Source organism: Anomalospiza imberbis, chromosome 26, assembly GCF_031753505.1.
Source record: "Anomalospiza imberbis isolate Cuckoo-Finch-1a 21T00152 chromosome 26, ASM3175350v1, whole genome shotgun sequence".
NCBI lineage: Eukaryota > Metazoa > Chordata > Aves > Passeriformes > Viduidae > Anomalospiza > Anomalospiza imberbis.
In genome coordinates, this window is record NC_089706.1 from 6,481,243 (window position 1) to 6,508,096 (window position 26,854).

The following is a 26,854-nucleotide window of genomic DNA, read 5'->3' on the forward strand; positions in this document are numbered from 1 at the left end:
AAGGCAGCAAGGGGTCAGTGGGAGCAACCAGTGAAGAAAATTCCCCTCTTATCAAGGCTGGAAAAGATGGGGAGGAGCTGGTATAACCAGCCTTGGACCTGTCAACAGAAAGGAGAAGAAGGCCTGGAGACCCTGTGTTTGTCATGGATAGAAAAAATGGGGAGGGTGAGGAGGAGCCTGTGAGGATGAAGGAGAGCTGAGTGCTGGAGCACTTTCTGGAGCATGTGTAGCACCTCTTTGCATGAGTCTGTAAGAGCAGGATGGACAATTTGGTGATTTTTTATATTTCTCAGGTGAAAAATCAGCAGAAATCTTGAGTTGCAGAATGATCCCCCAGCTGAAATGTCAGCTTTTGTCTAAGGTGTTTTTATCTGGTTTTAGCTGGGCAGCAGCCTGTCAGCAGTTCTGAAATCCCTGGAACTTGGCTTGTGCCTTTGACACACCAGGCTGGTCCAGCCATGCTGCTCATGGGGCTGATTTTGTCTCCAGGCCTGTATCTGCCTGACCTCCAGGCACCATGATCTGCCTGGGGCTGCTGATTTTGTCATCTTAAATTCACCTTAAACGAAACAAACCTCAAGTCTCCAGTGGCACTGTATATGGGGAGTAAGCATGGTGTGCCCAGGACTGTGCCTTGCTTGGCTCCATGGTTGGGTCTTCAGGGCCAAGAGGAACAACCAGGCAAAGTGGAGACATGGAATGAGCACCACAAGTGGCTCAAAGTGTCCTCCTGTCAAGCTGCTGCCTTGCTCTGCCTGGAATGGGACTCACCAGGGCCTGGTCCCAAGCACCAGCCCTGGCAAGGAGGAGGAGGGTGAAGAAGTCCCAGCTGGTTCCTGCTGGGAGGTCCCAACAATGCTCATGTCCTCACACCTGGAAGATGTTTCAGGTGGAATTTTATTCATTGAAATCACAGAATCATTAAGGTTGGAAAAGTCCTCCAAGTTCATCAAGTCCAACCTTCACCCAAATACCAGCATTTCCACTAAATCACATCACAAAGTGCCTCATCTACCATTTTTTGAACATTTCCAGGGGTGGGAACTCCACCACTGCCCTGGGCAGTCTGTGCCGGGGCCTGACCACCCTTTCCACTAAAATTTTTCCCAATATCCAACCTGAACCTTCCCTTGAGGCAATTTCCCCTAATCCTGTCACTCACTGCCTGGGAAAAGAGACCGACCCTCATCAGGGTATTTTCTCATGAAAATGTTGGAATAAACATAAAAAGGACAAGAGCTCCCTGGCTGGCTCCTGCTGGGGACATGGGTTGGAGAAGACACAAGCTGTGTTGGGTCATTCCAGCTGCTCAGGAGAGGGAGGGGCAGGAGGGGCCTGTTCAGCCCTGGCCCCACAGCAGCCCCCCAGTGCAGGGGCTTTTGGGCAGAACTGGCTGGATGTCCCGATGGGTGCACAGAGAAGGGGGAGGGAGCAGCAGGGGATGGCCCAGGGCTGAACTTCTGACAGTCTGGGAAAATTAGGAGTCTCCTGGGGTCAGAGATCATCAGAGGCTGCAGATTCCTCAGAAGGGGCAGCTCCAATCTCTGATCTCTGTGACCAGGGACAGGACCCAGGGAGCAACTGGGGCTGTGCCAGGGGAGATTTAGGCTGGATATCAGGAAAGGTTCTTCCCCCAGAGGGTGCTGGGCACTGCCCAGGCTCCTCAGGGAATGGGCACGGCCCCGAGGCTGCCAGAGCTCCAGGAGTGTTTGGACAATGTTCCCAGGGACGCCCAGGGTGGGATTGTTGGGATGTCTGTGCAGGGCCAGGACCTGGACTTGATGGTTGTGGGTCCCTTCCAGCTCAGGATATTCTGTGATTCAATGATTCTGCGAGTGATTCTGTGAGTGCATTTCCAGGTCCCCTGTGGGGGAATGGGGCACCTTTTTCCAGAGCCTGGTTTTGCATCCTTTCATACCGAGCGGGCAAACATCGCTGGGATGGGCATCCTGCAGTGGTCTCCTCCTCCTCCTCCTCCTGCTCCTCTTCCTCTTCTGTCCCAAGAAGCCTGGGCTGCAAGGGGAGCATCCTGAGGGTGAGGGTGTCCTGCACAGAGCAATGTCCCCCACAGGGCTCTTTCTTCCCAGGTCCCACATGGGCAGTGCCACTGACCTGCGCTTCCCGCTGGGAGCCGTGGTCCACGCCCCAGCCGAACCCTTCGGAGCAGCTCCGGGGCTGCCCCGGGCACAGAAGGGACGATTCAGTGCCCGGAGAGAGGAGCCAGCCAAGGTAAACCCTGTGCACCCCAGCCTTAGGGTCTGCTCCTGCTCCTCCTAATCCCTGCACCCTGGGATTAGGGTCAGATCTGGAGACATGGGGCAGTTTCCTTCCCCTGGTGCATTGATGGGGGAACATCGGAAGGGTTTCTCGTTGAGGTCCCATTGAGATAGAATTCCTGCATGGAGATCACCAGTCTGGCTTTTGAAGACATGGGAATGCTGTGTAGGACTGTGGCCCTTGTTCCCCTAGGACTGGGAGCAGGCCCAGGCAGGTGGGGTCCTGGCCACGGGGCCTCACGCCTTCGACAGCGACCCCGACATCTCCGATGTGGACGAGGATGACCGCGAGACGCTGTTCAGCTCCATGGATGTGCTCTCTCCTGGTGGGCACTCAGACGCCCAGACATTGGCCATGATGCTTCAGGAGCAGCTGGATGCCATCAACGAAGAGATCAGGTATGACCATGGCCAAAACCCACCACTGCCTTGTGCAGAAATGGCTCCAGGGGGGCAACAAATAGTCAGGAGGCTCTGCTGTCCTAAAATTGGGGCCTTGGTGTGTCTGCAGGCAGGGAAGTGGCTCCAGGATATCCAGCCACAGGGCTTGGTCCTTCCCCCGGCTGCACCAGTGCTGGCTCAGAGGGTCGTTATTTCAAAGGATCGTTATTTCATAAGAAGTCCTCCATGGACATTAAAAGGAATCAGGGTGTGTCTCAGCTCTGGTTGTCATGGATCCTGATGGATCTTGCTGCCATTCCTGGAGACAGGGGGTTGAGGCACAGGACCAAGGTGCATTTCCCCAGGAGAGAGGTCCTGTGTCCCTGGGAAGGTGGGGAGCCAGGAGCCCTGAGCCCTGCTGCTCCCCCAGGATGATCCAGGAGGAGAAGGAGTCCACGGAGCTCCGTGCAGAGGAGCTGGAGACGCGGGTCACGAGCGGCAGCATGGAGGGCCTGAACCTCACGCAGCTGTGCAAGAGGGCCTCCATCCCCACCTCGCTGACGGCCCTGTCCCTGGCCAGCTCGTCCCCGCCGCTCAGCGGCCGCTCCACGCCCAAGCTCAGCTCCCGCAGCGCCGCGCAGGACCTGGACCGCATGGGGATCATGACGTTGGTGAGGAGCCGGGAGGGGCCGGGGCTGCCGGGGCTCCGGCTGTGAGGTGGGAGCGATGCCCGGTGTCCACACGGGCCTGTGGGGGGTGTGGGACAACGGGGTACCCGTGTTTGCTGTCTCCAGGCTGGCAGCCTGGCCCCGGGACTGCTCTGGGGGGGTGCTCCATTAACTGCCCCCCTTTCTGTGTCTCTCTCGCTTTCCCCCTTGCAATCAGCCCAGCGACTTGAGGAAGCACCGGAGGAAACTGCTAGTGAGTGGCTCCCATCCCGTTGGTTTTTGTCCAAGCCCTTTTTCCAGCCTGCTCCTGGCTTTGTCCACAACAGGTCAGGGTGCAGCAGGCGCGGGATGGAGCTGGGGACCCCAGGGATTCAGCAGGAGGATCATGGGGATCCCAACAGGTGCTTGGACATGTTCCCGCTGGCAGCCTGGGGGGTCTGGCAGGACATGGGGAGGTTCAGAAAGCCACTGGGTCCTCAAATGTTGTGTCCCCTCTGGCAACAGGGTGTCCTTGGGACATTCCCATCTGTGCTCCTCAGAGCCCTCTGATGAGGGCCAGCAGCTTTTGTCCCCACACCCTGACCTGGACCATGGGGCTGCATCCTCTCACCCCCCATTCCCAGGATCTCAGCCATACTGCCACATCCTCCCCATCTGCTTGGGCATCTGGAACCATTGCCAGAGCTCTCATTCAGGCCATTCCTGGAGCGTGGCAAAGCCCCAGGGCTCTGGTGGCTCTTTTGGCCATGCCTCCATGGAGCAAGAGAGAGGCAGGCAGCAGGGCAAGGATGGAGCTGGGGTCTGGCCTCCCACCCTCACGGCCTCTCTGTTTGTTCAGTCGCCCGCAGCTCGGGACGAGAGCCGGGAGGACAAAACCACCATCAAGTGTGAAACGTCCCCGCCGTCTTCACCCAGGACACTGCGGCTGGAGAAGCTGGGCCACCCTGCTCTGAGTCAGGAGGATGGCAAGAGGTGTGTGGAGACCCTTGGCATCTCTCTTGGTTTGAGGATATACCTGGGGCACACGTGGGATGGGTGGCCTGGGGTTTGCCATGTGCCCTGCTCGAGAATAACCTAAAGGCTTTGCTCTTCCTCTCCCTCTTCCATCCCCAGCTCACTGGAGGACCAGGCTAGCAATCCCAGCAGCAGCCAGGACTCCTTGCACAAGGGCTCCAAGAGGAAGGGGATCAAATCCTCCATTGGGCGCCTGTTTGGGAAGAAAGAGAAGGGTCGTTTTAACCAGCTGAGCAGAGAAGGGGCCACGGGGCAGGGTCTGTGAGCAGTCCTGTCCCTGTCTGTGCCAGGCCCTCCAGGCCCTCTGGCTGTGCCTGCCACTGGGGTGTTTTTGGGGTGACAGGAAGGGGCAGGGACACCCCTGCTGGTTTGGGGGTGCTGGGGCCATGGCAGATTCAGGGAAGTTGGAACTTGGTGTTTTCTCCCCTTGGCCTTTCTGGCCTAAGCATGGTGTCACATTAATGCTCTGTCAGAGCTGGGGTGTGGACAGTGACCTCCTGTCACTCTGTCTCATCTTTAATGTCCCCAAATCTACTGCCCTCCCCATGGATTTTGCAGAGCCCTTTGGTAGGAGCTGCTTTTTCACTCCTAAATCCTTTACTTACTTCCGTGTTGAGCATTGTTGGACTCAATGATTTTTCTGGGTCCCTTCCAGAAGGGACTGTTCTGTGATTTTGGGATTCTGGGATTTGGAAATAGGAGGAATGGCAGGAGGGTGGTCTGTTGGGCTTCTCAGGGATGCAGGGGGGCCATGGGGGTGGGTTGCAAAGGGACACTGTCACCTCTTGTGCTGTCACTGTTTGTCCCCCTGGCATGGAGATGGTGACAGCGCCCACACTGGCCCTGTGGGAGGTCACTGACCTGGGGACATCACACTGACCTGAGCGTCTTGCTTGCCCAACAGTGCTACTGACTGATGTGGAAGGGGGCATCCAGGACCCCCTGGGACTGGGCAAGCTGGGGGCTCAGGCCGAGAAGGATCGGCGCCTACGGAAGAAGTGAGTGAACTTCCTTCCCTACCCCTGCAAGAAACTGATTTGCTGGGAAGCCATGGAAGAGGACTAGGAATTGCTGGGAAGTCATCTCATCTTCACCCTCCCTTGGGCTTTGTTACTTCCTTCACAGCTTTGTATGCAGCTGCTTCCTGCTGCTCAGGGTGTGTTCCCTTCAAAGAACTCTCCCTTCCACACAAATCCCCCATAAATCACTCTTCTGCTTCTGTTCCTGCCAGGCATGAACTCCTGGAAGAGGCTCGGAGGAAAGGATTGCCCTTTGCCCACTGGGACGGCCCCACTGTTGTGTCCTGGCTGGAGGTGCGTTCCCATGGATTGTCCCCGTGCTGTCCCCACAGGTCTGTGTGTGCCACCATGTCCCACCATGCTTGGTCCATGCACATGGCTGGGGCCTGCAAATCCTGGGAGAGCAGAGGAGACCCCTGCATCCCGCACAGGGCCTGTGGGATTGTGGTTTGAGTAGAGCTTTGGGTTTGAGCATAAGTCTGATGAGGAGCGGCTGAGGGAGCTGGGAAAGGGACTCAGCCTGGAGAAGAGGAGACTCAGCGGGGACCTTCTGGCTCTGCACAACTCCTGACAGAAGGGGGCAGCCGGGGGTGTTGGGCTCTGCTCCCAGGGAACAGGGACAGGAGGAGAGCAAATGGCCTCAAACTGTGCCAGGGGAGGTTCAGGTTGGATATTGGGAAAAAGTTCTTCAGGGAAAGGATGGTTGGGCCCTGGCACAGCTGTCCAGGGCAGTGGTGGGGTCACCATCCCTGGAAGTGTTTGAAAGATGTGTGGATGTGGCACCTGGGACATGGGCTAGGGGTGAATGTAGCGGTGCTGGGGGAATGGTTGGAACTGATCTTAGAGGGCTTTCCTAACCTTAATGATTCTATGAAAAGCTCTGTGGGTGCTCCCTCCCTGTGCTGTGCCCATCAGGCACAGGGATGCTGGGCCGCCCACAGGCCACCTCTGCAAGGTTACAACCAAACCAAGATTCCCACATGGACATTCGGCTTCGATATTGGGCTCTAGAGAGGATGGCCTTGCCCCTGGCATTGGAGCCATGGTAGCAATGCCAGGCAGTCACTGCTCTCCCTGTCCTCAGCTCTGGGTGGGGATGCCAGCCTGGTACGTGGCCGCGTGCCGGGCCAACGTCAAGAGCGGGGCCATCATGTCGGCCCTGTCGGACACCGAGATCCAGCGGGAGATCGGCATCAGCAACGCCCTGCACCGCCTCAAGCTGCGCCTGGCCATCCAGGAGATGGTGTCCCTCACCAGCCCCTCAGCACCGCCCACGTCCCGCACGGTGAGTGCCCCTGCACACCCCCAGACCTTCCATGGGCCAGACAGTGTGCTCCTTGCCTGTGGCAAGCACATTGTGCTTGCCACACTTGCCCTCCTTGCCCTCCTTCCCCTTGGGACCGCTGTGGCAAACATGGCCGTGGAGGGGGTGATGTCCCCTCATGGACTGGTCAAACCACTCATCTCCCAGCATAATTGGGGGATTCCCAGCTGGAAGCATGAAGCTCTTTCCAGTTTTAAGACTCCTGCCACTCACATGGGGTTGTCAGCAGGAGGCAAATCCTGCAAAGAGTAGAATTCAGGGCCTGGCTGCCCTGGAGAGGATAAAACTCCATCCAAAGACCAGAAATCCAAATATTCCTGATGTACAGGGCCAGCTTGGTTGCACACAGCCTCTTTCCCAATCATTTCAACACAAACCTTTTCCATCTGAAATTCCTGGAGCAACTCAGAGCAACTGCAGATCCCTGCCCTTGGTAGGATGGAGGGATTGTGTCTTTTGCTGGTCCCCAAAGGCCTTGAGGGGTTAATGGTGGCCAAGTAATGCCAAGACACATCTGTAGACCTGCAGCTGGCAGAAGGAAGGCTGCTATGTCCCCCTCAGATGTTTGGGGTCACAGCAGATGGGGACAGGCCTGCAGGCTCCTTGAGCACCACATTAAAGTGGAAGGGGAGATGAATGAAGGACCTTGGTCTGCTCTCTGTGTCTGCATGGACAGCCCAGCGTCCCCTTGGGCAGTGGGGTGTCACCAGGTTGAGCTGCAAGGATGTGGGGTGTCCCCAGGCAGCTCCAAGCACACAGTGGTCTGATCCTCCACCAACCTGAGCCAAGCTTGGGTCCAGCATAGTCGGTGCTGACAGAGGCTGGACATGAGCCCAGGTGTGCTCAGGTGGACAGAAAGGCCAAGGGCACCTGGGCTGTCCCAGCACTGTGGTGGCAGCAGGCCCAGGGCAGTCTCCATCCCCTGTGCTGGCACTGCTGGGGTCACACCTGGAATCCTGGAGGAGTTCTGGGCACTTCATGACAACAGAGACCTGGAGGGGCTGGAACATGTCCAAGGAAGGGAACAGAGCTGGGGAAGTGTCTGCAGCACCAGGAGTGGCTGAGGGAGATGGGGGGCTCAGCCTGGAGAAAAGGAGGCTCAGGGGGAACCTTCTGGCTCTGCACAGCTCCTGACAGGAGGGGACAGCTGGGGGTGTTGGGCTCTGCTCCCAGGGAACAGGGACAGGAGAAGAGGAAATGGCCTCAGACTGGGCCCAGGGAGGTTCAGGTTGGATAATGGGAAAAAGTTCTTCAGGGAAAGGATGGTCGGGCCCTGGCACAACTGCCCAGGGCAATGGTGGGGTCACCATCCCTGGAAGTGTTTGAAAAATGAGTCGATGTTGCACTTGAGGACGTGGTTTAGTGCTGAACATGGTGGTGGTGCTGGCTTGGGGGTTGGACTTGATGATATTTCAGCCTTAATAATTCTGTGATTCCATGACTCCGTGGTGGTTGTGAACCGAGGCCATGTTTCTGTGGTGGTTTGCTCTGACTCCTCTGCTCTTTTCCCTGCAGTCCTCTGGAAATGTCTGGGTCACCCATGAGGAGATGGAAAACATGGCAACTTCCACCAAGACGGTGAGGCTGGGCAGCCCCCAGGGTGTTGGGGGAAGCCCCTGGGGTGTCAGGGTCCGAGCAGCTCCAGGTGTGTTAACCCAGAGGGAGGGGGATCCCTCACACGTCAGCTCTTGGACAGCACCCTGCAGCTCTTTAGAAGCCCTCTTTCAACCTTTAATGTCCCAGCAATTCTAAAACCCCATCAGATTTTTTTCCCTTGTGTATATCGCTGGGTTTCAGAGCAGCCTGGCTGTTTGGGAGTTAAAGACAAAACCCAGGAGTGATCTCAAGACACATGAGATCCCTGAATCATTCTGCACCCAAGTCATGGTCTAATCCCCCACTGACCTCAGCACACCCAAATATTGTCCCCACCATGTGTCCCTGCCACTGGCTGACAGCTTGGGGTCCCCTGCAGGGATGTGTCCATGCTCCCAAAAGTTCTGGCTCCTTTGGAGAGATGGAGTCACACTCCCCTATCTGCAATCTGATCACTGATTTGTGTGGGAACTGTGTGTCCAAGGCCAGGTTGGCGCACCCTGGGATAGTGGGAGGTGTCCCTGCCCATGGCAGGGGTGGAATAGGATGAGCTCTATGGTCCTTTCCAATCCAAACAAGTTTGGGGTTCTCTGAAATAGGCATTTTATTGAAGCTTTTGTTGAGTAGCAGGGATGTGCCACTGTCCCTTAGCAGGTTCTCTGAGACTGAGGAAAACCAGCATAAGTTGGCAAAGGAGGAAATAGCCACAAAATCAGCAAATTGGCTTGGGCAGCCTCCTGTGGGCCCTGACAGATATACTGAAGCTTAATTCTCTTTTATCCACCTGACATGGGGGGACCTAAGAACTCTCTGTGTTTCCCAGGGAAGATGAATGAGCCCCAGGGTTGGTGCCATCTCCATCCCAAGCCTCATCCTATCTTCTCCTTCTCCTTCTCCTTCTCCTTCTCCTTCTCCTTCTCCTTCTCCTTCTCCTTCTCCTTCTCCTTCTCCTTCTCCTTCTCCTTCTCCTTCTCCTTCTCCTCCTCCTCCTCCTCCTTCTCCTCCATCCTGTATTCTTGGTTAGAGATGGGGTGGGAACCAGCCCCAGCAGGGTCGGGGTGTCCCCAGCACCCTGGGGACAGGCTGAGGTCCCCAAGCCATAAGAGTGAGCCCTGTCCCCTCCGTGTCCCTCTGTGCTGAGGGGTGCCGTGCTCAGTGCGCGTGGCGGGCCCTGTCCCTGTGCAGGGCCACCAGGTACTGACTCCACTGTCCTTTCTGTTGACATGCTGCGTGTGTCACACTTAGGACACAGAGGAAGGCAGCTGGGCACAGGTGAGGTCCCCGGGCCACTCTTGTCCGTGGGCGGTGCATGGGGTGGTTGGGGGGGAGCTGGACATCCCAGGGGGTGTTTGGGGCACTGATGTTCACCAAGGCCTTGGAGGCTTTACCTACACCCCGTGGCTGCTCCTCTGGGCCATCTCTCAGGTACAGGATGTCCTCCTGGGCCCTTCTCTGCTCCAGGCAGTGGCTTTTCCTGGGACCTCTGTGAGATCCAGAGACTGTGTAAACCCCCACCTGTGTGACCACCCTGCATGCAGGCAGGATTCAAGCTGCACCTGTTTGCTTTTCACCTATTTTGTAGCCCCAAGTCCATACAGATGATTTTTATGAACCAAAAAGGTGGGAGGAAAGAGTCCTGCTTGGATCCATCTCTTCTGGTTTTATCCCTCTCAAATGTTTTACTTTCCTTCTGGTGGATTTTAATTCATTTTTGGACCCAAAATCAGTTTGCAGTGGAAGTGAATGTTTTTTTTTTTTTTTTTTTCCAAAATTAACCTTTTTTTTGTTTTGTTTTGAAGTCATAAAATAGAGATTCTTCAAGCAGAGATTCTTAAAAAATAATTGGGAATGCACTGGAATCTATTTTTCAGTTGTTCTGTCTTTGAGTGTGCTTTTTCCAGAGGCAGCTGCTCATAAAGTCCAATTATCTCTTGCCGTTGCTTTTGGCGATGCTTTATCTCCTGGGGGGACATGAGTAGGACACAGACCATGGCCAACAGGACTGTTCCCTCCAGCTCCTTCAGTATCACCCAGGGCTGACTCCTCTGGCCTGGCTTTAGCCTCAGGACAGTGACCCTCCTAGGCTGTCAATGATCTCCTGGGATTCTGCAGCTCCACCAAGCCCTGGGTTCTCCCCAGCTTCTCCATGTGCTTCTCTGCAGACATTGGCCTATGGGGACATGAACCACGAGTGGATTGGGAACGAGTGGCTGCCCAGCCTTGGTCTGCCCCAGTACCGCAGCTACTTCATGGAATGCCTGGTGGACGCGCGCATGCTGGACCACCTCACCAAGAAGGACCTGAGGGTGCACCTGAAGATGGTGGACAGCTTCCACCGGTGAGTCCAGGCCCTCGGAGCTCCCCAGCGTGCACATGGAGCAGAGGAGGGGGGGATTTGAGGGATTCTCCCCTGTCTTGGGCAGCCCTGGGTGGCTCTTCCAGGCTGAACTCACCTCCCTGAGCTGGGGCAGCTCTTATGGATAGAAGTTCTCCTTCACCTCACTCCCTGCTGCAGAATTGCAGAGGACCAGGCCTTCCCCTGGCTGTGAAGCAATCCATGGGCAAAACTTCAGGCTCTTCCCACCTGGTGCTCCACTGCTCTCTGCCAGCAAGCCCAGTGGGAGAAGGTGTGTGCCATCCAAGCCATGGCTCCAACACCAGAATCCAGCCCTGCCATGGGCTTCCCACTGCCCACCCTGACCCATGGGCTTGCCAGGGTCACCTCCAGGGGTGAGATCTTCAGCCTGGAGCAGCCCCCATGGGCTGGTTTCCCCTTCCCTCTCTAGCCACCAAGTGTGAGCATCATTTGGATTTGTACACTCTCAGGCAGATGGAATAGGCTCAAACTGATGGAGTGGGGAATTGCCATGGAAGGGGGGGACATTCCCCATTTTCCAGCTTTGGGTTCTGTCTGTCCCGACCCATCCCTGGCCTGAGGCATCCTTTGGGCATGTGGGGAGCACACAGAGAAGGGGGTCCCTACCCAAGTCCCTCCAAGCCACGTGTCCTGGAGGGCTGGCTGACCCCTTGTGTCCCCTCGTGTCCCCTCGTGTTGTTGCAGCACCAGCCTCCAGTATGGCATCATGTGCCTCAAGAGGCTCAACTACGACCGCAAAGAGCTCGAGAGGAGGCGAGAGGAGACCCAGCATGAAATCAAAGGTCAGCACCCCCTGTCCAGCTCCAGAACAGGAGAGAAACCTCTCAGGAGCTGTCCAGGGCTCATCTCTCTTCTATCTCTTGTTTTTAACCCATTATTTCTGAGCCCCCAGTGCTGTTTTCCTGAGGCACCTTTCTGCTGCTCCAAGTGCCTTTATCAGCTGACCCCAGGCAGGCATGAGGAGGGAGGAGGGGAAGGCAAAATTGCAGCCTGAGCATCCCATGATCTTCTCTGCCCATTTCACTACTCAGGACATCCCCAGCTTGCTCAGCCTCCCCTTCCTCGTCTCTGTCATGAGATTCCCTGCGCATCTGGCTGCTGCTTGGATTACATCTCATTATTGATAATGCTCCTAATTACATCAGCAGCCGTGGGTTCTTAGGATTAATTTTCACAGTTGTTTTCCGCCTGTTATTTCAGCTTTGAGCTTGGTAAATTGAACTGAGCTGGTTTTGGCACTTGAGCTCCCGGTTTTGCTGCTGGCTTGGGAAGGAGAGTCCCAGGATCATCCTGGAGCAAAGGAAAAGGGCCTCAGGACATCCCCAGACCTCCTCAGAGCCACGAGTGTGGTATGAGGTGGCCCTGAGCTGTGCCCTTGCTGTCGTGCAGATGTGTTGGTGTGGACCAATGACCAGGTCATTCACTGGATCCAGTCCATCGGGCTGCGCGAGTATGGGAACAACCTCGTGGAGAGTGGTGTACACGGGGCCCTGCTGGCCCTCGACGAAAACTTTGACCACAACAGCCTGGCCCTTGTGCTGCAGATCCCCACCCAGAACACCCAGGTAGGAGCAGCATCCTTGGGGAATTTTGGAGGAGAGTGGCCAGTGTAGGACAAGGCTGTGGTGTGACCACACCTGTGTCACCAACTCAGCTCTACCTTTAAAAGCAGAGCTCTCCTATGGCATGGGGGCTTTTTCTGTCACACTCAGGCTTTCCTAGAATGAAAGTTTGGGCTGGAAGCACATTACCCATTGATGGAGGATCATAATTTTTTGGTTAATTGCAGGCTCGACAAGTGCTGGAAAGGGAGTTCAACAACCTGCTCGCCTTGGGCACAGACCGGAGGCTGGATGATGTGAGTGCCAAACCTCTCCATGTCCTGTGTGACTTGGGGGTGTTGATGGATGAGAAAGTCAACATGTCCCAGCCCTGTGCTCTGGCAGCCCAGGACTTCCAACCGTGTGCTGGGCTGATCCCCCAGTGTGGGCAGCAGGGCTGGGGGGGATTCTGCACCTGTGCTCAGGTGAGACCCCACCTGCAGAGCTGCCTCCAGCCCCGAGCTCCAATATCAGGAGGACATGGAGCTGCTGGAGCAAGTCCATAGGAAGTGCTCTGAGGGCTGGAGCTCTGCCATGAGTCCAACATCCCTTGGAATCTTTACTGGAACTTTTGTGTTGATGTCTCCAAGGCATCTTTGCAGGCAGGCTGCAAAGATGATCTGTCTCTTCTCTACAGGCTGCTGTAGAGAAGAGACAGATGAGCTGGAAAGGAAAAAGCCAATGCCATGGGATCCCAGCAAGATGTCCTATGTCCTTGGCCAAGTTTGATCCCACACTTTTCTAGAGCTGGTCACCAAGGACAGGCATGCCCTTGTTAGCTGGTGTCTCACAGGGCCAGGAGGTGCTGCTGGCACCGACCCCGGGCCCGTCACACGCTGTTCCCTGCAGGGCGATGACAAAACCTTCCGTCGGACGCCGTCCTGGCGCAAGCGCTTCCGCCCACGGGACGTGCACAGCATCAACCTCCTCAGCGGCTCTGCTGAGACCCTCCCCGCCGGCTTCCGTGTCACCAGCCTCGTGCCACTGCCCCCTCCAGCTGCTCCAGCCAAGAAAATGCCCCCGGAAGGTGGGTCAGCCCTTCTCCAGAGGGTCCTCTCCCACCCCTGCTCAGAGTCTTAGAGGATGTGGGGAAGGATGTGCCACCAGGAGAGGAAAGGGATGGAAGGGAGAGGGAGAAGGAGAAGGAGAAGAAGAAGAAGAAGAAGAAGAAGAAGAAGAAGAAGAAGAAGAAGAAGAAGAAGAAGAAGAAGAAGAAGAAGGAGGAGGAGGGGGAGGGGGAGGGGAAGGGGAAGGGGAAGGGGGAAAGGGAGAGAGAGAGGGAGAGGGAGAGAAGAGAGGGAGAGGGAGAGGGAGAGGCTTGCTGGTCACCCAAGATGTTCAATCCATATGATCCTGGAGCTGTGGCCTGCTGGAAATGCTTTTTCTGGAAGGATTACTTCAGATCTGTGTGTGAGTTCTTGGTTATGATCTACAAGAACCAGTTAGGGGCCAGGATTGGGGCATGAAGTGGGATATGTCACCCAGGGGCGGCCCAGATGCAGGAGCCCAGTTTTCTCCATTCTGCCTTTTGGGAACCACCCCCAAAGGGATGTATTAACGGGCTCCATTTGCCTGAGCTCTCCCAGGGCTGGCAGGACCTGCTGGGACACCTGCCTGCCTGTGCTGCTGGCTGTCCTGGTTTATGTCCCAGGATCTGCCCCCACCACACAACTCCTTTTTTCAAGGTGTCTTGGTCCCTTCCAAAGCTGTAGGGAGGCAGAAGCTCCAGCCAGGTCACCCTGATTTGTCCCCTGGACCAGGCACCCTGGTCCCACAATCCCAAGGCAGCAGCTGCTCCCCACTGGAGCAAAGCTGGCTTCAGCAGGCTCAGAAATGAGGGTGGGAATGAGAATTAAAAAGCTGTGTACTTATCTTCCAACTCCAAACCTCAGTCTCAGCTCTTCTCCTGCCTCCAGTTTTGCTCAGATGTCCCAGCTTTCCATCCAGCAGTTTGGGTCAAGCTTCTGTTTGACCTGCTCCACCCCATCCATGGAAGCTGCAGTTCCCCCCTGGCTGAAGACAGTGAAACCTAGGACAGAATCCCACCCAGACAGGGAGCAGGGTGCTCGCTGCCCAGCAGCAGGGATGGCAAGTGGCAATTTCCCAAATACCCTGGAGCCTCAGGAGCATCTGAGCTGGTCAAACGTGGCTCTTCCTCTGACCCTCTTCTTCACGTAGCTGCAGTGCACAGTTGTTGCTCAATAAACACGGGTTTTGGGAAAGCTGGGGGCTGATTGGAGCAGTTACTAATTGCTTTGCTCTTTGGTTCCCTCCAGTCAGTGCCTCCGGGTCCCCAAGGCTGGAGACCTCCACGGTCCGGACGTACTCGTGCTGAGGATCAGCGAGATGGGAGCCAGGCCCTGGGTGAGTGCGAGGCCCTGGAGCTGGCTGGGGACCAAGGGCAGAGCAGGAGCCCCAGCAGCACCCAGGCAGGGGGCTGCCCTCACCAAGGTTTGCCTGGCCATGGTGAACCAGGGAGACCACAGCGGTGGGGGAGCTGCTGCTGCCCCAGGCTCACGGAGATGATACAGGAGGGATGCTCAGCATCCCACCACGTGTGGTTTGTCCGCTCTTGGACAGCTGCACTGGGGACCCCAGGATGACATTCCCGCTTGAGCGAGGGAAGGGTAGTCAAGCACTTCAGGGAGGCTCCTGCTGTGCCCTGGGCCATGATTGCACATGCCAGGAGGATCCAATGCTGATTCCGTCTGGGTTTGTTGGCCAGTGGGTGCACGGGTGGAGCTGAGCCAGCATCCTCACAGGGCCTTTCCCACTTTGCTCCTCAGCAAATCCCAATGTCTGTACGCCATGTGCTGGCTGCCTTCCAGGACAAGAGCCCAGCCTGTGCCTGTTCCTCGGCCCCGATGCCCAGACTGTCACTGCTGTGGACCGACAAGATCTGTCCCTCCTGCTCATGCACCCCCTGCTTCCCCCCGGCTTCCCGTGGCTCCCGCCATGGCCTGTCCCCCACTTCTCCTGCGCTGGCTGGGCCACGGATGTGCTCCGGATGCCGTCCTGGCATGGTGCAGTCTGGGGAGCAGCACAGACACCCCCAAAGCGTCTGCGATGTTTGGAAGCCTCTCTCTTGCCTGGTTCAAGTTGCCAATCTGCCACATGGCTGCACTCACTCACCTGAGCCCTGGGTGTCAGGGATGCTGCTGCCCACAGAACTTGAAGCCAAGGAAGATTCAGGCTCGTGAAAATCCTCCCTTCAGGGAGGGCAAGGAGCTGCCCTTGGTGGGGCCGGGGCAGTGCCAGGGCTGGTGCTGGGTGGGATGAAGGGGGCCCAGCGTGAGGTGAGGAGGGCGGTGTCTGCCCAGGGCTGGGTGGGCAAGGTGCTGATTTTGGTGCTGTCAGGTGCCCTGTTCGGGGGAGCTGTGCCTGGGACCGCCCCACACGGCTCATGGGGACCGTGTCTGGCACCCACAGGAGAGGAGACCCTCCTTGGGTGCCTGGGGAGACAATGGGAGCCCCCTCCACCCCCGGGATGTGCCCACCCTTCCTCTCTGGGTGCAGAGGAGATGCTCTCCCCTCCTGCTTCCTGGCAGGGGTCAATCCAGGAGGCTCTTAACTCTTCCCATTTCTTCCATAGGGTAGGATCTCTTTGTCTCCTCATGCCACATTTGCCTTGTGTGGCCCCTATTTCTGATGTGATATTTATTGATGGCTGGAATGACCTTATACTTATCATGTGCTGTCTGGAAGTGCAATATCTGAGAGACTCTACAGTCACAACGTCTTTTCGGTGTATCATTTGCCTAATACAGTACTGAATATTTTTTTAATTTGAAGAGTCAGTGAGCCCTTTATATCGATGCCCTATTTCTTTCGTCATATTACTGGTACTGCATGGACTCCAAACCCTGGATCGGGTCAGGAAAGGATGTATGTGTGTTCCAATAAACAGGATTTTAAAACAGTGCTGGCTTTGGCCCTTCTTTGTAGAGCCCAGATTAAAAATATCATTAATCTCTAGCTCCCTCAAGATCTTTGGGGTGCAAGGTTGAACTCCAGTTAACACCAGTGAAATACTGGTCAGTGTAGGGCTAATTGAAGTGTGGCACATCCAGTTCCCAGCTGAGTGAATGTGCTGAGGTCCAGCTGGATTTACTGATATGAAAATCTCCAACCTGGATTTGGGGATTGTGGAACTGGGGAGACCTACACAGGGCAGGACAGCAGTAAAGGAAACCCCAAGCTGTCCAAACAAGAATGCCTTTATTTAAAAAAGAATCCAAATAAATTAGCAAAAATAATAATTAAAAAAACCTAAATGGCAACTGCACACAGCGTTCAGTAGAAAAGACAGGTGGGCTCTGGGTCAGCACCACCGGACACCGGCTGGAGAGAGACCTTGGTCAAGGAGCATCTGGAAAACTCAGCAAAGCGAACCCAGCACACACATTGGCCCTAAACCTGCCCGTCCCTGGCTGGGCAGTGGAGCAGGGCCTGGCCCTGGGAAGCCCCTGCAAGACCTGTGGCCGCTGTCCCATCCCACCTCTGCCTGTTCTTGCAGCCCAGCAGGAGCGCTCCGCAAGGAATGGGAAGGGAGCCGAGTGGTGTCAGCCGTGCAGCCCACAGCACTGGAGGGGTGGATGTGATTTCCAGCGGCTGGACCCTTCTGGCATCTCATTCCCACCCCGTTACCATTTCCAGGAGCTGCCGGGGTTTGCATCAGCTCAGTTTTGACCCCGCTCCTCCGGGAACGTCACAGCCACGTCCTCCGTGGCAATGCTCTCCACGATGGAGGACAGCGAGTGCAGGTTGCGCTCCTCGGCTGCCTCATCGGCCAGGAGGTGATCTGGGGAGACAGAGGGGTGAGGACACTGCTGGGAATGGGATCTGGGGAGACAGAGGGGTGAGGACACTGCTGGGAATGGGATCTGGGGGGGACAGAGGGGTGAGGACACTGCTGGGAATGGGATCTGGGGGGACAGAGGGATGAGGACACTGCTGGGAATGGGATCTGGGGAGACAGAGGGGTGAGGACACTGCTGGGAATGGGATCTGGGGGGGACAGAGGGGTGAGGACACTGCTGGGAATGGGATCTGGGGGGACAGAGGGGTGAGGACACTGCTGGGAATGGGGACTATGTGCTGGAGATGGCTCCTGGTTCTGCTCAGGGGGATGTAGGCTAGTGGTGACCATGGCTGAGGGTTGGATTTGATGATCTTTTGCATCCATAACAATTTGTTGATTCTTTTCTATGATTCTGTGACCCCATGATCCTCTACATGGCCAGAGTGACCTAGGGACCTGCTGCCAGCCCCCACCCTGGGGAAGGATGAGAGAGCAACAGGGAGTGGAGCTTTTGGAACCTTTATAAGTTCCAACAGGGAGTGGAACCTTTATAGGTTTTAATCTCCACTGGAAAATTAGATTTAGTTTATGCCTTCTGGGGAAAAGAACAGATGGATTTGGCAGGGGCGGGGATAGTGGCAAGCATGGGAAAAAAGATCAGCAGCTGCCGAGGGGGTGTAGGGAGGGAAAGGGGGCTGGGGCAGTGCTGGCCAGCCATGCCCAGCCATGCCCAGCCAAGCATGCCAAGCCAAGGGATGACAACAGATGAAACCCTTGCTGGGGATGAAAGCACCAGGTCCCCAGGCTGCTGCAGCCCAATTTCTCAGCTCCCAAGGATTGGTGTTTTGGTGAAATCAGGGCTCAGAGAACCCTGAATTGCTGAGAATTGAGCCAAGGAGATGCTATAGGATGTCTGAGCTCATCACTCTGCATCAGTGGGATGGGGAGAGAAGGGCAAGGTTCCTTCTGCCCTTTGCTCCAAGCATCTCCTGCCCGGGGAGGGGGTTGGCTCAGTGATGCTCTGCTCCAGGCCAGCGGTGTCCCCGCTGTTCCCAGTCCCTGCAGAGCCCAGCAAGGCCGTGGAATGCCCCAGGGAGGTGAGGAGGGCGTTACCTGCAGGGTTGGTGCCGAACTCCAGCTGGCTGCTCCACTCGGGGCTGCAGGAGGAGCTGCCGGACCCGCAGTCGCTGGCTGCCTGCAGGAGACCAGAGCAACCATCTGTCACCTCCTCTGGCACAGCCAAACCCCGCCAGCATCCCCAAAAACACCCGGGGGGCCCATCCCACAGCATGACACCCCTGTGGAGAGGGGCATGTCCCTCCCCACCTGGAGGAGCCACCAGCATGCAGGGTCCCTAGGACCCATCAGGGCCAGGTGCTTCCTTAACCATAAAGGCTGGAAAACCTCCTTTTTTTGGGACACTGGCCACAGAGAAATGGGACTCCCCGCTCACTGCAGTTAAAAAGGTGTCTCTTTCCCCACTGATTATGAAAAAGGGCTGGAGATGAACAAATGTCCTTGGGCAAACACCTTTTTACTGAGAATCACCTAATCAGGCTCGTAAAAAATGATACATGGGCTGGATGCCCTCAGGCCATCCTGAGGGAGGGGATTGGGAAAAGCTTTTGGCAGTTTGATTTGTGGATTTGGGGCTGAGTGGTTTTGGAGAAAAGAGCTGACAGCATGAAAAATGAGAGCATTATTCAGCACAGCTCAGAATTCACTTTTTTTGGAGTGTATCTTTATCTGGGAGTGGATGTCAGCTCAGGTAAAACCCCGAATATTATTTATATGAGCAACCCCACAGACCCAACTTTTTGTAGCAGACTAGAATGGCACTTGGGCTCTATAAGTTCATGGCAGCGCGGGATAATTAGTTAACATTTCGACTTATATCCCATTAAAACAGGAAATTCTTACAGGTGTGATCCTTTTTTCCCTCAAAATATTGGCTTTTGCATCAATATGTGAACCCCTGGCTACACCTGGGAGAAGGGGCAGCTCAGAACAGAAGTGACAAAGGGACAGCCCAGCACAGTTTTGGGCACTGTTGCAAACCCAAGTGGATTCTGGGAAGTGGATATTGGATTCTGGTATCCAAGTGGATTTTGGCATTAAAGTGGATACTGGGAAGTCCCACAAATATGTAGGATGGAGCCTAAATACTTTTTCATTCCTTTACTCAGCATTAAATTGGACTACCTGGATACCTACTGGTTTGATCCTTAAATCCCTTAGTATGGAAGGAGATGTGGAATTCCCTCTTCTGGGCCTTTGATAAAGTCCTTCCATATTTGTATCTGTGTCTGTGTCTGTATCTGTATCTATCTGCATCTCTATCTATATGGATATCTATCTATCTATCTATCTATCATCTATCATCTATCTCCATATATATATGTCATATTTATATCCATATCTACATTACCTATTTCTGTATCTATACAATCCATATTTACATTATCCATATTTCCATAATCTGTATCTATAGATATACCTGTATGTCATTTATATAATATATATCTATAGATAATCTATATAATCTTTAATACTGTCTATATTATCTATACATATTTATGTAATCTAGCTCTACAATTTGTATCTATATAGCTATCATATCCATATCAATTTCATCTCTAATTTATCTATATGATCTCTAGATCTATAGAACCCATATCATCAAAGCCTCTACCAATACATGCCCCTACATCTATCTATTCCATCTGCATCAACCATCTCTCCCTAGACCTGTAGCTGTAGTTTCAGCTCTCTGTGCATTCACAGATCCAAACCTCAGAGCAGCAGGGAAGCACATACCCAGCCATCCACAGGAACCAGGGGGCAGATGAGAATACCTCTCAAAAACTTGGTTAAATGACCAAACTCTTGTAGAGTGACAGGTCCTGGTTCTCAGGGGGTGGTGGCAAGACACAACTTCTAACTATCCTCAGCCAGTGCCCAAATCGGCCCCTTTGGTCCTAGAAACCAGAGGTGTCCCTGTGCCATCCCTCTCATCCCTTCCTCTGCCTGTGTGTGAACAGGGAGTGTTAATATTATTTTTTATTTTATTCTTTATTTTTTGTATATTTCATATTTGTATTTCTATTTTTATATTTAGTATTTAATATTATTAATTTAATACATTATGTTATATTTTCATTTCGTTTAGTTCTATGTTGTTTACTTCATTTTCACCATTCCCACCCCTCCCCAGCCCAGGCCCACGTGTTGCTCACATGCACGGCCCCAGTGCAGGCGTTCACAGGGACAGTGGCAGTGACCTCTTTCCTGCCGGGATGTGAGCACTCGGCAGGGTTGGATCTTTGTCTCCGTGCCCCCGTGCGGGACACACTCACACATCCACCAGTGTCCCAAGACGGCAGTGTCTGCCTTGTCACAGAGCTGGGGTCCTGTCCCCTCCCAGCAGGACCCAGCGCCCCAGAGCTTCTGCTTGGGATTACCCCCACAGGGCATCACCCCCATAGAGCAATGTCCCCATAGAGAATCACTCCCCTATGGCATCACCCCCATGGGCCTTTAACCCTGAGATGGCATCAACCCCTTCAAGCATCATCCCATAGTGCACCGCCTGCGTAGAATGGACACCCCAGAATGACATCACCCCCACAGAACGTCATTCCCATATGGCATCAACCCCATAGAGTGTCACCCCCATAGGGCATAACTTCCATAGGGCATTGTCCCCATAGAGCATCTCTGCCACAGAATGGCACCCCAGAATGACCCCGCATCATGCATCACTCCCATAGAGCACCACTCCTAAATGGCATCCCCCTATAGAGCATTGTCCCATAGAGTATCACCCCATAGAAAGTCACCTTCACAGGGCATTGACCCCACAGAGCATCAGTCCCATATGGCCCTTCTCCCATGGAGAGTCACCCCGAAATGGCATCGCCCCAAAGAGCGTCACCCCCATACGCATCACCCCACGGGGCACCGCCTGCCGCAGCTGCTCCCAGCCCGGGCTGGGGAGCCGGGGACAGCCGGGGGCACTCACGGCGGGCTGGGGTCGGAAGCGCAGGTCCCGCTGGTCCCGCTCCTGCTGGTTGAGGGAGCTGAGCAGGCTCTGGAGCCGCTCGATGTACTGGATGGCGCTGCGCAGGATCTCCACCTTGGGCAGCCGCTGGTTGGGGTTCAGGAGGGTGCTGCGCTTCAGAGCCTCGAACGCCTCGTTCACCTTCTTGAGCCGCCGCTTCTCCCGCAGCGTGGCCGCGCGCCGCCGGTCCATGGACACCGATTTCCTCTTGCACACCTTGCAGGCCCAGGGCAGGCACTGCCCGGGACAGTGCTCGGCCAGCGCCTCCTTGTCCTCCAGAGCCGCCCTGCCCTCGGCACACAGGGCCGCCTCGGCGCGCTCGGGGAACGCCGCGGGCTCGTAGGCCTGCAAGCGGGAGCCCAGAAAGTTTTCCCCATCGTAAAACCTCTGCTCCGGGAAGAAATATGGGTTGGTCTCGAAGAGCTCCATGGGCGGCTCGGGGACGTGTGCGCGGCTCGGGGACGGCTGCTCCCTCTCCCCGCGCCAACTGCTCGGTGCCATTTAAACCCCGGCGCTGGCATTAAATCACGGCGATAAATATAGAAAACCCAAAGGAAACCTGAGCCCACCCTAAGCTGCTGCCTCACATCAAAACTTGTCCGTCTGATCCTATGTGCTCTCCCCACGGGGATTACAGTGCCCGGCCTGGCGGGGCTGGGGGGCTGGCACGGCGGGGGGGCAGCTCGGCTGGACCCGAACAAGGGCTTTGTGTGAGCCCCGAGGTGCCACTGGGGACGGCGGGCGGCTGCCAGCTCCGCTCCCCCCGGCATTCCTGCGTCATCTGGTCCCTTCAGTTACAGCTGGGCTGGGGGAGCCGTGGTGGCCTCGTGGCCAGTCTGCCTGACCAGGGCACCCCCATCCCTTCACGCTGACCCCCTGGATCCCGCGGTATCCCAAATCCGTGCCTTCCCTGCGGTGGGACTCAATACCAGCACAGCATCGTCCCCTTCGCAGCCCTTCCCAGCTGGCACTGCCTCAATTCCACCTGCTCTCCTGTGCTGGCCCGTGTACCTGTGGAGAACCAAAGCCCCAGATGCCATCCTGGTGCACACCTCTCCCAGAAAAGACACATTGCTCATGCATTCCTGATAGGGAAACTGAGGCACACCCAGCATAAGCAGCATGAGGGGGATTTTAACTCATCCCCATCTCTTCCCTGCTGACTCCAATGGGTTGGCTACATCTCTCCAGCTTTGTCTTTAATTCAAAGGGGATTTTTTTTTTTCCATCTGGAACATCACAGACCATCTCCCATCTCCTCCTATTCCTGCTCCAGGCCAGATTCCAGCTGAGGGATCGGTCAGTGGAAAGAATGTCAGCAAAGTGCAGGGCCAACCCTGCTGGGATTTTCCTTCTCCAAATTCCCCCTCCTTGGAGAGGCTGTGCTGTAGCACATTCCCTGTGCCCACTATCAGCACCCTTACTCACTTGGGATTGATTTCTGGCCTTGTTGGAATCTCTCATGATGCTCTTCTCTCCTTGTTGTGATTTCTTTGTGGCCAGGAGCTTTCCAACACCTCCTCACCCCAATTCTACTCTCACGGGGTCCCAGCCCTGTGGATTTGCTGTCCCTATGGTTTTAATATTTATGAAAGTCTGCACTAAGGAAAGCAGGACCTGCAGCCTTGAGGTTCACCCACGGCACAGCCCCTGTGCTCCCCACAGTCAGTCAAACTCCAAAATACTCAAGAAGGAAAGAAATCAGAGCATCAGCATGGCCCTTGCCTAAAGAAAAAGCACTAAAAGGGTTGGGAAGAGGCAGGATTCATCCCTCAGATGTGCAGAGGTGCTCATGGCAGGAGTGAAGGCTTTAGGAGTTGATAACCTGAGCCTGAGGTCTTCACGTCAGCCCCACACCATCAACTCGATCAGCTTGAGTCACTCACGGGAACCTTTATCAGTGGCACTTGGTAAACACGACCCCAGTGAGCCTCCTGAGCTGCAGCCGCATCCCTGGGTGGGAGGTGTCAGGACCCCCTGGTATAAATGGGCGTTTTGGAATTGCAGGAGCATATTTGGAGGGTGAGAGACACAGTGGTGACATAACCACGCCAGGGGCATGTGGCTGACCCGCACAGGAGAGCGGTCAGGCATTTGTCAGTTCATAAACAGGGGCAGCACTGGAGGGGCAGCGCCGGCCACATGTCCCCAGCTGGAGAAGTGGCACAAGCCAGCCCCAGCCAAGGCCACTGTGTACCCATGGCTGAGCAGGCAGGGGAGACAGAAGGCAGCTTAAGGAGGTGGGGAGGAAAGGGCACTCAGTGCCACTGTGGGGTGGACACTGGGAAGAGGGATCCCACCGGCAGCTGTGCTACCGCAGCAGCTGCACTCGCTCCAGCTCCATTTGGGGGTCTCATCCAGTGATGTGGGAGCAGGGATAATGCTGTGCCCACCCAGCTGCAGCTCTGCAGCTCCTTCAGCCCCTCCATGCCATCGATGATCCCTCCTGAACACGGAGGAGGGACACGGCGGGGTCTGGGGTCTGTAGGTCCAGCGGTCTCATCCCAGTGAGTATCAAATCAAGGATAATGAATCCCATTGGGCAAGTAGCCATCATCAAGGCTACTCCCCCAGCCCGTGTCTGGGCTACAGGGAGATTGCCGTCATGGCCACCCCACCCCGCAAAGCCACCTGCTCGGGGACGGGCAAGCGTGGCTTTTCCCGGTCCCGTGGGTGCCCACGGCGGCCGAGGCTGCAGCCCGGGTAATTTGGAGCCGAGGGGGGATTAGGGCTCTGCTGCCGGCTGTCAGGTTATGCCGTGATGGATGGTGGCGGCTGGGAGGCAGCACAAAGTGACGCTGTGTGAGCCCCGGGCAGAACGTGCTGCGATCCGTCACGGGGTGACCTCTCCCCGGCCGGCGGGGGCCTCGCGGGGACGGCTCACCCCGACACAGCTGGCGGGGAGGGCAGCCACGAGCCCAGAGCTAAAAATACCCGTCCATTGAGAAAATCCCAGAGAGGAGGCTTTGTCCTTGCTCCTCCAGGGCAGCTTCCCAAGCTGGTGGCCAGGACCACGGAGCCGGGTCATGGAGAGACACCCAGGGGCTGCCTCGGCTGTTTTGCTTTCCCACCACGTCTGATGGTCTGGATTTGCTGAGTTTTGGGGATACATGTGAGCGTGTTGCAGCCTGGGGAGTGTCCCTCCCAGTGCACAGAGCCTTAACCAATGCATGTCCCTGTTCCCTGCTCGGAGCTGCAGGGAACACACGGGTTGCACATCCCTGCCTGGGGCATGGAGCTGCGCCGTGCCCAAGCTGGAGAAGCGATGGTGGGGATGATGCCAGCCAGCTCCCACCCGAAGGGGCAGAGATACCTGGGTTTGCGGGCTGGTGAAGAGATTTGGATGCCCCAAGCAGCATCTACAACCTGGGGTGCCGGGACCATCCCACTGTTGGGGAGAAAGGGGGAAAGCCAGGGCTCAGCAGCTATCATCCCTCTGGGATTTCAGCACAGGAAAGGAGACTCAACAAAATGCGACTTCCTGTCGGATCCACCCTCCCACCCCCACTGGGCGCCCCACCAGGCACCCCACCGTCCCACATCCCCTCTCGCTTTCCAGGCTCATCGACATCCCTTCCTGCCGCCGTGACAAGTCGTAACATATTTGGGAGCAGCTGCAGGCGGCGGGGAGATGCTTGGCCCTGTCCCCACGCTCGGCCGAGGAATGTGGAGCAGACCTCTCCTCCGACACCCGGGATTTCCGACGTGCCTGCCCGCTGGAGATTTGGGATGGCGACAGCTGCTCCGCCGGGATGGGGCTCGGCAGATCCTCCCCGTTCAGCCCGAGACTTTGCACACCCACGTCTCGTGCTGCTGGGGATTTGGGGTTAGTTTGGGGTCCAGCCCGTGGGGAGCAATGGGGGATGATGTCCTGCTGTCTGTCCCGGCAGGGATGGCAGCAGTGGTGACAGCACCAGCAGACAATCCCTCCCTCACCCATAAGTGCCAACTTTTCCAGTTTCAGTTCCCTGGTTGGACAGGGAGCCCCTACAGCTCTTGAGTCCCCATGGGGCTCAGCACCCTTGGTGCCCCCTCACTCCCCAGCACTCCAGGTGCCCCAGTTTCCCCATCAGGAAATCAGGGATCATGATGGAGGTCTAAAATCTGTCTGGAGAACAGTTTCATTTTTGACTGTCTTTGTCAATCCCTCACCTCCCTCCCAGGTCAAACTTATGGAGTGGTGCTAGTGGCTAAGTAGCCCCACGGGATCCCAGTTTGGGGACAATACTGGTTGCCCCAACATAGACAGTGCCAAGCCACTGGGCCCTGTCTGTGGATTTCAGTGGGTGACCTGCTGCAATCACCCTGTGTGCCCTGACCCACCAGGATCCCCATCTGGGGACAAAACCCAGGTACCCTGACCCACGAGTCTGCTCGTTCCCAGTCCAGGGACCACACTGGGTGCCCTGGCCTCCCTCCTTGCCCACACTGATCAGGGGATGCTCTGCCCCACTGCAGCACTAAACCTCCTGTGTTTCTGCCCCTCCGTGGCCTCCCTTGTTCTGTAACCCCACGGCCTGGACATGACCCTTCCCCTTCACAGTCCCTGGCCCCAGATTACAGCTGGAGGAGGGATTCACCCAGCAGGACCCCCACTAATGAACCCCACAGGGGGGTTTCCCTTCTGGACCCTCCCTGACCCCATGCCAGGGGCATCCCCTGCTGCTCCATCCCCTGCAGGATGGCACTGGCTGGGCTGTCCCCACGTGTCACCGGGGGAGGAGCAGGGGGAACTTGGTTTGTCAACAAGGGGTTGTTTTCCCTTGAGTAGGACACTGTGGCAGGAGCAAGCTGCAGGACAGGTGGGGGTTCAGAGGAAGACCCATGAATGTGAGGGATTCAGCAGTGGCATGTGGTGGCTGTTTGACCCCAAGAGGGGACAGCTGTCCAGGCGGAGGAGGGCATGAGGCCCAGGGACAGGACCTGGGGACAGCAGTGTCCCTTGGCAGGGACAGCAGCATCCCTCAGCAGGGACAGCCCTGACACGAGATGCCTGGAACCACCAGGGAGGGCGGGGAGGGATCTGGGTGACTGCCAGCCAGGTGTCCTGGGTGGGTGACCATCAGCTTGTCCCTGTGGTGGGCATGTTCCATTCCCTCCTTGGCCTGACTGGGGCTGATGCTGCAGGACCAAGGTCTGGTGAATGGAGGAAAAAAGAGCTTGTGATGCTCATGTCGAGCTTTCATAAACCAGTGACTCCTGTACTTTGCTGCTCCCACCCCAAGTGACAGCAAATTTTGGCACAAGGAGGGGTGACACCCACCCTCCTCTCCCCACCATGAAGGGCACCCCGTGGTACCTCAGAGACAGGGAGGGAGGGTTGTGACGATTTTGTGGCTTCAGTGTGGGATTCCCCGGGGGACAAGGGTGAGCAGACTCCCCTTCTTGACATGCCAGCAATGATGCCAGACACGCCGGTCCCTAGGGAGGGGCCCCCAGCCCTTCCGGAGGGGCCCCACCCTGAAAATTCCCCTGGCAGGGGCAGAGCTTTCCGTTCCTCCCCTTCCCCGATTTCCCCCCTGTCCGGGAGGCCGAGCCTCAGTAAACCCCGACCCCCACTCGCATTCCCAGCTGTCGCCGCTCCGGCACCGCTGCCGGCACCGCTCCGGGGGCTGGAGGAGAATCCTGGCCCGGGGCCGGGCAGAGCTGCACCCCATGGGGGTCGCAGGCCCGGTTTGGGGTGCTGCACCCCATGGGGGTGTCCTGCTCCCAAAGAGCCGATGGAGCTGGAGCACAG

The 26,854-nt window shown here is 56.3% G+C and overlaps 3 protein-coding genes across 7 annotated transcripts in view; 2 read left to right on the forward strand and 1 right to left on the reverse strand.

The window, feature by feature from the left end:
- The window catches only part of PPFIA4 (PTPRF interacting protein alpha 4), a 60,066-nt gene extending 43,891 nt beyond the window's left edge, over positions 1 to 16,175 (forward strand). For 2 of the 3 annotated variants that reach the window (XM_068173172.1, XM_068173174.1), the window contains 18 exons: positions 2,088 to 2,229; positions 2,470 to 2,675; positions 3,088 to 3,328; positions 3,543 to 3,578; positions 4,164 to 4,297; positions 4,439 to 4,596; positions 5,244 to 5,337; positions 5,571 to 5,652; positions 6,443 to 6,643; positions 8,198 to 8,260; positions 9,524 to 9,550; positions 10,441 to 10,616; positions 11,340 to 11,437; positions 12,045 to 12,220; positions 12,445 to 12,513; positions 13,106 to 13,283; positions 14,533 to 14,620; positions 15,043 to 16,175. In XM_068173172.1, coding sequence (XP_068029273.1) covers positions 2,088 to 2,229; positions 2,470 to 2,675; positions 3,088 to 3,328; positions 3,543 to 3,578; positions 4,164 to 4,297; positions 4,439 to 4,596; positions 5,244 to 5,337; positions 5,571 to 5,652; positions 6,443 to 6,643; positions 8,198 to 8,260; positions 9,524 to 9,550; positions 10,441 to 10,616; positions 11,340 to 11,437; positions 12,045 to 12,220; positions 12,445 to 12,513; positions 13,106 to 13,283; positions 14,533 to 14,591 — 2,140 coding nt within the window. In that variant the 3' untranslated portion in view covers positions 14,592 to 14,620; positions 15,043 to 16,175. The remainder of the gene's footprint in view (positions 1 to 2,087; positions 2,230 to 2,469; positions 2,676 to 3,087; positions 3,329 to 3,542; positions 3,579 to 4,163; positions 4,298 to 4,438; positions 4,597 to 5,243; positions 5,338 to 5,570; positions 5,653 to 6,442; positions 6,644 to 8,197; positions 8,261 to 9,523; positions 9,551 to 10,440; positions 10,617 to 11,339; positions 11,438 to 12,044; positions 12,221 to 12,444; positions 12,514 to 13,105; positions 13,284 to 14,532; positions 14,621 to 15,042) is intronic. The other variant, XM_068173173.1, reaches the window with a different exon arrangement.
- DRAM2 (DNA damage regulated autophagy modulator 2) overlaps positions 5,844 to 26,854 on the forward strand; it is a 146,839-nt gene continuing 125,828 nt past the window's right edge. For both annotated transcript variants that reach the window (XM_068173195.1, XM_068173196.1), the window contains exon 1: positions 5,844 to 5,856. The gene's annotated coding sequence lies outside the window, so the exon portion shown is untranslated. The remainder of the gene's footprint in view (positions 5,857 to 26,854) is intronic.
- On the reverse strand, positions 16,456 to 21,770 carry MYOG (myogenin). 2 transcript variants are annotated; one of them, XM_068173237.1, is made up of 3 exons: positions 21,079 to 21,770; positions 18,171 to 18,252; positions 16,456 to 17,057 (listed from the first exon to the last, which is right to left on the reverse strand). In XM_068173237.1, exons 1-3 carry the CDS (start codon positions 21,616 to 21,618, stop codon positions 16,936 to 16,938), a joined length of 744 nt encoding a protein of 247 aa, XP_068029338.1. In that variant the 5' UTR covers positions 21,619 to 21,770; the 3' UTR covers positions 16,456 to 16,935. The 2 variants fall into 2 exon arrangements, with proteins under 2 accessions (XP_068029338.1, XP_068029337.1); XM_068173236.1 differs by lacking the exon at positions 16,456 to 17,057 and having other exon boundaries at positions 17,849 to 18,252.

What these genes read in the sequence shown, in the direction of transcription:
- MYOG (XM_068173236.1), bottom strand. Translation starts at nt 21,618, where the DNA reads ATGGCACCGAGCAGTTGGCGCGGGGAGAGGGAGCAGCCGTCCCCGAGC. An exon ending in GCTTCCGACCCCAGCCCGCC is followed by an intron (nt 18,253 to 21,078) that starts GTGAGTGCCCCC and finishes GGTCTCCTGCAG; the next exon opens with GCAGCCAGCGACTGCGGGTC.